The sequence below is a fragment of the Bactrocera dorsalis genome, chromosome 4 (genome assembly GCF_023373825.1).
Source record: "Bactrocera dorsalis isolate Fly_Bdor chromosome 4, ASM2337382v1, whole genome shotgun sequence".
Lineage (NCBI taxonomy): Eukaryota > Metazoa > Arthropoda > Insecta > Diptera > Tephritidae > Bactrocera > Bactrocera dorsalis.
The window spans coordinates 41,470,322-41,479,365 of NC_064306.1; the positions used below are offsets into that span (position 1 = coordinate 41,470,322).

General features: G+C 39.1%; 2 protein-coding genes across 5 annotated transcripts in view; one reads left to right on the plus strand and one right to left on the minus strand.

Annotated features, from left to right (window-relative positions):
• The window catches only part of LOC105222391 (ataxin-1), a 42,297-nt gene extending 36,575 nt beyond the window's left edge, over window positions 1-5,722 (plus strand). For all 4 annotated transcript variants that reach the window (XM_049455492.1, XM_049455493.1, XM_049455494.1 and 1 more), the window contains exons 2-4: window positions 277-2,228; window positions 2,299-2,518; window positions 3,815-5,722. In XM_049455492.1, the coding sequence (XP_049311449.1) occupies window positions 535-2,228; window positions 2,299-2,518; window positions 3,815-4,732 (2,832 nt within the window). In that variant the 5' untranslated portion in view covers window positions 277-534 and the 3' untranslated portion in view covers window positions 4,733-5,722. The remainder of the gene's footprint in view (window positions 1-276; window positions 2,229-2,298; window positions 2,519-3,814) is intronic.
• A 1,051-nt stretch (window positions 5,723-6,773) lies between these two features.
• Window positions 6,774-7,500, minus strand: LOC105222390 (uncharacterized). The gene is made up of 2 exons (XM_011199707.4): window positions 7,155-7,500; window positions 6,774-7,091 (listed from the first exon to the last, which is right to left on the minus strand). The coding sequence occupies exons 1-2, from the start codon at window positions 7,432-7,434 to the stop codon at window positions 6,838-6,840; spliced, it is 534 nt and encodes a 177-aa protein (XP_011198009.2). The 5' UTR covers window positions 7,435-7,500; the 3' UTR covers window positions 6,774-6,837.
• Between the last annotated feature and the right edge of the window lie 1,544 nt (window positions 7,501-9,044).

A 9,044-nucleotide genomic window follows, 5' to 3' on the forward strand; every position in this document is an offset into this window, starting at 1 on the left:
TTCTTTAGAATTTTAAGTGCTACATTTATGTGATTATATTGTGCTTTATGGCTGCTGTATGTGTGTGTGCGCGTGTGCGTGTTTTGTGTTGTTAAACTAAGCCAAGCAAAGAATGCAAGAGAAGCAAATAAAAAATACAAAAAAAAACAAAAAAATATAATGGAATTGTGTGTAAAAGAAATCTTGTTTTTTAATCTTCAAAATTACAACCAAATAATTTGTTATTATTTTTGTTTTTTCTCTCTCTTCCACACCAACAACAACAACATTCTACAGTTAATCCGTTGAGGTCATTATTTATTCATTCGTCAATTCTGTGAACTGATTTATGTGCGTGGAATACTTTAAAGCGCCTTGAGCTGCGCAACGTACACAAACACATAGACAACAACACATAGGACGTATAGTAACAGCGAGTGGCTGACGAGCGTACGAGCGCGCGTCGCGTGAGCATAAAGCAGTAGTGTGCGTCTGTGGCTGTAGCTAAAAGCGTGCGCTAAATATTTGTCATAATCATTAACGCCAGTGTATTAAATGTTATCGGCTGTTGAGAATTTTGGCCCGTTGGTCGGACCGGCTGTTGCACTCTCACACCATCCCCATGCCGCCGCGCATCACCTACAAGCGCCACACCATCCGTTTACCGCTGAACGTAGTCCGGGCTATGCGCTGGACATAGTGTCGGCCGCGGATGCTACTGTGCGCGTTTCGGCCGCCCTCTCACCGCCCACCTCCATAGTGCCCGTCACTGCCACCGCCGCCGCCGCCATCATCTCCACCCAGACACCGCTCACACACACGCAACTAACGCAATTGAATGCGTTGCAAACGCTTAAATTACAACAACAACTGCAACAACAGTACGAACAACAATTGAGTAGTTTCATAAACGCGCAGTCCGCGCAGTCTTCGGCGTTAGGTGGTATAACGGTGTTGCCGCATCGGCCGCAACCGCAAGTGGCGTCGCTGAACGAGGCGCGCGAGCAACAGCGGCAGCAGCAACAGCAACAACAACAGCAGCAACATCATCACTACCAGCTACAACAGCAGCACCAACAACAACAGCAGCAGCAGCATCATCAACAACAACAACAGCATCATCAGCAACAACAACAACTACGTGAACAACAGTCAATCAGCGTAAACTTGACGCTGCCCGCAAACGCACCAAAGTACATGAGCTCGCCGCGCGATACCTCAACAATGATGCCGCTAACAGAGTTCACACCGCCACCAAAACCCAAACATGAAGCACACACCGCAATGGAAAATGGCCAGTGCGGCGCCATGAATTTGGTCACAAACGCGAGTAACGCCTTCACCAGCAGCACAAATTACCAATTACATAACGCTAACGCGCACAGCAACAACAACAGTAACAGCAATCCCGCCTCCATTGATAACAGTCGGCCGTCGTCGTCTTCCTCATCGGTGGATGTGGAGAATGATGAGAGCATGTCACCGATTAATGCCACGCAAGCTGCGCGCAAGTTATTGGACCCTGCCGCTTTACTGGCGCACAAGCAACCCACTTACAGCGAAACCAGCGCATCCTCAGCGGCTGCCGCCGTAGTGGCCGCCTATCAATTTAACTACTCACAATTATATGGTGGCGGACGCCCGCCTGGACTCTACAACGCACCTGTCATATTTACAGCACACAATTCGCATGTCCCGCACGTGGTGCAGCATCCCAGCGCTGTGCATAGCGCGCACGCGCCACCAACCGCCTACCTCGGCACATTGGCGACGCACACAGCAGCGGTTTCGCCGAGCGAAAATAGTGTCTACTCCGCCGAATACTTTAAAGCGCTGCAAAGCGCGGTTGCAGCGGGTGTCTTCCAAACGGTGCCCAGTCACACAACGCCCGTCTTTCAAACGTCACCGCTGGCCGGTAATAATGCATCGCCGTCAGCTATCGGTGTGACGAAGTCACGGTTGCGTAGTCCCGCTGCAAGCACTGCGTCAGCGCTGGCGCCAACCGCCTCACCGCCTAGTAAGGCGGAACAGCGTGCGGCGACGTCGACGAAACTCTCCACTGGCACTTACCTGTATGAAAAGGCGAAAAGATCGCCGCCTGATACGCCGGCGGACACTGAGAAGTTCTTCAAGATACCAAGCGGCAAGGAGGGCTCACTCAAGCATCGCATACTGACGCGGCCGTCCAGCGCCGACAAAACGTTACCGACGGCATCAGCTGTGGAAGCGGGCAAGTCGCCTGTTATGCGGTAAGTTGCGCAGTAACTTATTTATTTCAAAGCCAATTTAAAATTAATTTTTTTCTTGAATTTTCCACAGTCCACACAATTCGACGTCCAGCTTTAAAAAGGGTTCGTATATCGAACTCTCGAATGGCTCGCTGCGCCGTGTGGAGGATATGCGCACCGAGGATTTTATACAATGCGCCGAGCGCAGTCCACATCACCAGCTGATCGAGTCCACGGTGGTGAAAATTAACAACAATCCTTCGTCGCACACTGTCGTCATTGCATTTAGTTACGATCGCAATCAGTCGAAGGTAAGCTAATGCCAATGGCACTTATGTTAATCGCAAATTATACCAAAAGTCTATTTTATTGAGGGCTATAGCCGCATAAGCGGTGACTACGCCAATAAATAAGAAGAAGAATGCGTGTAGTAGGCTAGGTCTATTTTGCACTTTTATCAGAAGCGATAATATGGTTTTAAAAATAACTTTGCGTATTTTCCTCAAGTGTTGCCATCAACTTGAAGTTCATTGTCTTGATTACGGTTTTTATCTCTGATCGATTTATGGTACGTCTATGCGTGCGAGACGACACAAGACTTCTTCCGAAATATAAAATATTAATTTAAATTAGCATAGAAGGGGACTCTCTGAAAAATATCGATAAATCACATTAATAATATCGATAAATTCGAATAACAATCGATAAGTATGGAATATGATATCGACATTTTTTTAATTAGAATACAAGTCGGTGCGTAAAGTAAAGTCAAATTCATTAGTAAAGAAGAAACCTAAACTCCACAGTTTTTATCGAACAAAGTCATCGAAGCTACTTTTTGGGCTACTGCAAAGTTGGCCTGCTTATATGATTCATTTTCCATTCAAAAAATATCGAAAAATCATATAATCTTTATTGATAAATATAGAATTCAAGAAAATAAAATCGATAAATATGGCATATGAAATCGATTTCGCGATAAATATAGAATATGATACCGATATATCGATCATTTTATTTACAACTACAATACAAATCTCTGAGTAAAGTTAACGGAAATTTATTAGTATAGAAAAAACTGTAAACTACAGTTGTTATCGAATTAAGTCATCGATAAAAGTCATATTTTTGATCCGCTGCAATGTTGGCCTGCCTACGTAATTCGGTTTTAATTCAATAAATCACATATTATTGATTAATCGAATATAAAATCGATAAATATATAACATGATATCGATATATCGATAATTTTATTTACAACTACAGTACAGATCAGTGAGTAAAGTAAAAGTAAATGTATTAGTAAAGCAAAAACTGTATATTACAGTTGTTATCGAATAAAGATATCGACAAAAGTCATCGAAAAAGTCACATTTTTGATCTTCTTCAATGTTGGCCTGTTTATATAATATTATACGTCTTCAACATATTTTATAGAAATAACTTGCTTGAAGGGGCGAGAATTCATTCATTCAATATAATATATCGATATATTCACTTATCGATACATATTTTTTTCATTCCTCCATACTGTACAGGGCATATTAAGTTTGCCACGAAGTTTGTAACATCCAGAATTCATTAACATGACACTCCTTCTCTTCCAGGTCGACATGGAGGTCGCCACCGAACATCCGTTTTTCGTTTATGGACAAGGCTGGGCATCCTGCAATCCCGAATTGACATACAAAGCTTTCGGTTTGAAGTGTCAACGCTTACAAGTCGGCGACATCTGCATTTCACTAACCAAACGCGAACCACCGAATATAAATATAAACAACAACAACAATATTATAAGTAGTAATAACAATAATAATAATAAGCATATGTATTCACACGACACAACTGCAACAACAACAACAACACGCACGACAACAAATGACAGCCATTGCCTGGAACGTGATCTCCAACCACTCGCATTGAGCGACAACGTGTATGCAGCGCATTTAAAAAGCGCCGGCCTTTGCCCACCACCGCCTACCGCACCATATCCAACAATGCGTGGCGCTCACGGGGGCACAGTACACTTTATGCCGCCACACCTGCTCGCCAATGCACCCGCCACACATCCAGCGCCCTATGCACCCAACAAAACATACCCACACTTCCCGTTCCCTACGGCACCGGCGCAAGCGGCAGCCACAACTTTGCATAGCTCGCGTGCGCAACACGGCGATTTAACGTGCGCGGCGCAACCACCCACGAATAGCAGCACAAGGTCAGCGGATGAATGCGCCCAATCAGCAGCAGCAGCAGCAGCGGCGGCGGCTTCGGCAGCGTCAGCGTCTGCGCGCAAACGTCGCTGGTCGGCGCCGGAGAGTTTTTCCAACAGCGAAGATGAGGACGACGAAGCCGCGCGTTCGGGTGAATATCAACCGCCATTGCGGCAGAAATCGGCGCCGACAGCGGCGGTAAGCAGCAATTACAAGCCTTACATGCCAACGAATATGAATATGTCAGCGTCGGCGGCGGCGGCGGCGGCTGCCGGTCAATTAAACTGTGATTTTTCAACAAACTACAAATAGCAAAAGATCTCAATGTTGGCGTGTGAACTTCAAGTCAAGGCCTGACCTCGTGCGACGTGCGGTGTATTTGGGAATCATCTCAAATTATATACGCTAAATATTCAACAATACTGTATATTATATTATATATGCATATGTATGTATTAATGTGCTTGAAGTCGTGGATGTGTTAGCGCTAGGTGGGAGAAATGGCTTCGAAAAACATTTTTTTTTTATAAGTTTTAAATTATTTCAAGCGGATTTTAGATTTTTATTTAATTTGATGTGGAAAAATATTCAAATCAGGGCGTAAATGTATGGCTTAACACATCTTCGTACAATTTACAGTTTCAGCATCGGCCTTCAGTGTTTCAGTGTAGAAAAGAATCCATGACTTTACAACCGTTAATATTTGTATTTAGTAATATGCTTAGAGAAATTCATATTTATGCGAGTACGAAAATATTTGAGTATTGAAATTTTCAAGTTGTCAGCCATTTTGTCGCATGTTTCACTAATTTTAAGCAAATAACTGTAAAAATAAATAGTTTATAGTTGTATGTGTACATAGTTTAAAACACACCAATATGCACATGTATAAATGTATATACACATACATGTATATACATGAGTTATATAAGTATATAAAGAATATTCCAGGCGATATATACGATATGTATGTATGTAATACCATGTCAGACTGTACATTTGAAATTATAGCCATATATAAATGTAATATAATGTAGTTATTTGTAGTCATTTATATTTATATGCATACATACATACATACATACTTATGTAGTTATCAGTTAAATGATACTGAATACATACATACATACAAACAAGTTATTGCACACGTGCTTGTGCATGTTATGTAATTATTATTTGATTGTAATAAATTAAAAACAAAAAAAAACAATTTATGTAGTCCTGCAACAGTCACTGCAATAAAGACTAAGTTTTCAAATATACAAATATTGAAACGTACTTATTTTTAAAACAAGAAAAAAAGATTTGTTACACTTCACAGTTGCATTTCTTATACCATAAAAGGATATATAAAGGCATTTTTTTATTTTGGGCGATCAGTTTATATGTAGCTGTATCTTCTAGTGGTCAGATCTAAACTATATATACGGATATTATAGGTTTACCCCTAACCATAAATTATGTCAAATTTCGTGAAGATATCTGATCAAATAAAGTGAGTTTTCCATACTAGAACTCGATTTTGATCGTTCATTTTGTATGACAGCTATATATTAAAGTCGTCCGATCTAAACTTTATATTCGGATAACATAGAGTTGCCTCTAACAATAAGTTAAGCCAAATTTCGTGAAGATATCTGATCAAATGAAGAGTTTTCCATACTAAAACTTGATTTTGGCCGATCAGTTTGTATGGCAGCTATGTCTTAAAGTGGTCCGATCAGAACAATAACTTGAATTTGACCGATCAGTTTGTATGACAGCTATATCTTAAAGGGGTCCGATCCGAACAATATGTTCAGATATTGTAACATTGCCTTGGAAAGTGATCTATGCAAAGTTTCGTGAAGATATCTTGTCAAAAAAAGAAGTTTTCCATACAAGAACTTGATCTTGACCTGCCAATTTGTACAGCTGCTTGATCAGTCAATAAATTATCAATCACTTATTGATTATATTGAAACTTCATATAATATAAAATATAGAATATGGAGAATACTACAATTACAAAGCATTAAATCACACTTAAATCTAAATAATTCAACATAACCTATAATTGCACATAAATTTCCAAAATTTTATAACATAGGGTCTACCGCAAGTATTTTTATTTTCAGATATTTCAGGTACATAGGTTAGAAACTAAAGCTATTTCACAAATTATTAAGACTTCTACGGTCAGCTGAACTGTTGGAACTTAAATAATCCTACTTATAGCAGACTATCTAATAATCTATAAGTAACCAACAACTTATGATAACGAAATTTGGTTTTGAAATAGAAACTTTAAATTATCGTTACCTTCAAACGCTCATTATAACTTTGTTCCAAGATTTTAAAAAAACTCTAAATAGCAATTGACCGCGATTAATTCGCTTTTAACGGTTTTATTATTATAACATTACTGCAAACTCGATTTATTTTCCATAAATATAAGCGAAATAGTCAAAGTAAGTGGTTTTCACCGCCTCAATTACCATAACAAGATTACGCTTACCGAGTCCACCGCTTGTGACATAAGCACGTCCATCGGTATTGCTTTGATATGTGGTGACTTTTACATGTGTAATGATGGCGCCAGTACCGCTGCTGGGATATTTCACGGTTACCGACAACGAAGTGGGTAAATCGTAATCATTTACCGCCGATTCGCTCCCTACAAGACTGTCACCTGGCGGCGAAAAAAATGAACAATATAAAAGTGATTATGAACACAATTTCAAGTTCAACACACCATCCTCTCTACCGACACCCAAAGTATAAGTGATTATACTTCTGCCTCGTGGGTGCATCGCACGACCATTAATCACTTCTTGTTCTGATGATATTGTCGCTTTCATTTCCACAGCATTGGGATTTTGCTCCAAAATCTTATCCATCTCCTCGGGTGTAACCACCTGCATGATTACATTCTTTCCATCTTCTAATTGCTCTTGATCTATAACCGCTGCATTGGTAAGCAAGAGGCTAGACACTATAGCCAATAGGCCTATTAAGGCGATGCGCTCGCACATATTAATACCAAAAGCACTTTCACAATTCTTAAGTTAAATTGCAATCACAATTAAATTTAACATTCTATTTGGTAAGCTTATATAGTCAACGCTTCGGATACGTACCGCTTCGAAAGTCATTGTCTATGAAAGTTATCTTTCACGTTTCTTATCATATGACTACGCTTACATTTGATTTACCCACTGACATATCAATATATGCAGTATATCTACGTTTTTGCAATATAGAATATTGAAAGTTTAATTAAATTTTTAAATTGTGGGTATTATATCATTGATTCCCTTATATTGATATCTTTCTTATTGCGCCGGTGATAATACGCTTTCGTCATTTTATTCAAACTCTTATCCGCAACGGTAAAAGTTTTAAATATTTTCGCTACATACATACAGATATGCGTGATCCAACTATATTTGTAATTATTGACTAATTGGGTTTAAGAAATTTAATGGGTGCCTTAATGTGTTTCTGTCAATCCGTATTTACCTTGTGGCAAACTTCCGATCAAGTGATATTTACAATACTCCAGACAGTCGGGCTTACTTAATCTGAGCGGAACCGAATTTTTATTCGACTACGGATGGTGAACTCGGTAGCATTCTTCAAGATTATTTCAGGAATATTTTCCACAACGACCATAATTTTCCCAATGGTTAATCAATTTTTCATTAAGCTGTACAGTTCGAAGCATTATCTCCACAGCCATTAGCTTTCCCAATATCCAAATACTTAATTACTGGTTTTTGAAGTTTCTGTGTAGTTGGTTTACCGGCTTCTTTGCTACTTCCGCTTCTGTGATGAACACAGAAAACATTTCCACGCAGTGAAGACTATTGTAGTTAAAAGCAAAATTTTCCTGGAGTCGATATGCTGCCTGGGCCTTTATTACTTGTTTCGCTTGTGTGCTTGCTTTATTATATAATACCTAGAATTAAAACTTTTAAACATGCGCGGATATTCCAAAATCCATTTTTTAACTGCCATTTCCTTTGATTGAGGCAAGTCTTCCAGTTTAATTGGAAGTTTGATCCTCTCCACTTTGACAGCAGCTCTGACAGCAATTACAGGAAGTAAGCGATATAATATATAAACAGAAAACATAACATAAACAACAACATACATGTAGGCATATTTATATATTACATAAATACATTATAGTGATTAAATGCATGGTTTTCTTTGTTAATGTTGACATTCAAATTCAAAATTATTTATATTTTTAAACCGCCGTAATTCCAGCACACTCTGTGGTTCGTGTCTTTGACACTAATTTTTCGATAATTTTTCCAAGTAAAGCAATTATCGGTAAATATTCTTATCGTTTTAATGTATCGAGTATAAGAAATTCAAATTTATTTCCAAGAATACACAAATTGACAGCTGTAGTGTTCGCGCTTAAAAATGGCTTCCAGTAGAACATATGGTAGCACATTACCATACTTTTTTAATATAAATGACCTCAGCAAGCATTCATAAATAATAACAATAATTTAAAATTAATTTTTACCAAGAATTTTTCTATAATTTTTACTCTTAATGTCGGTTATGCACAAATTCTGTGAAAAAATAGATATTTTCTCACACATTGAATTCCGTTACATGTGGCAAC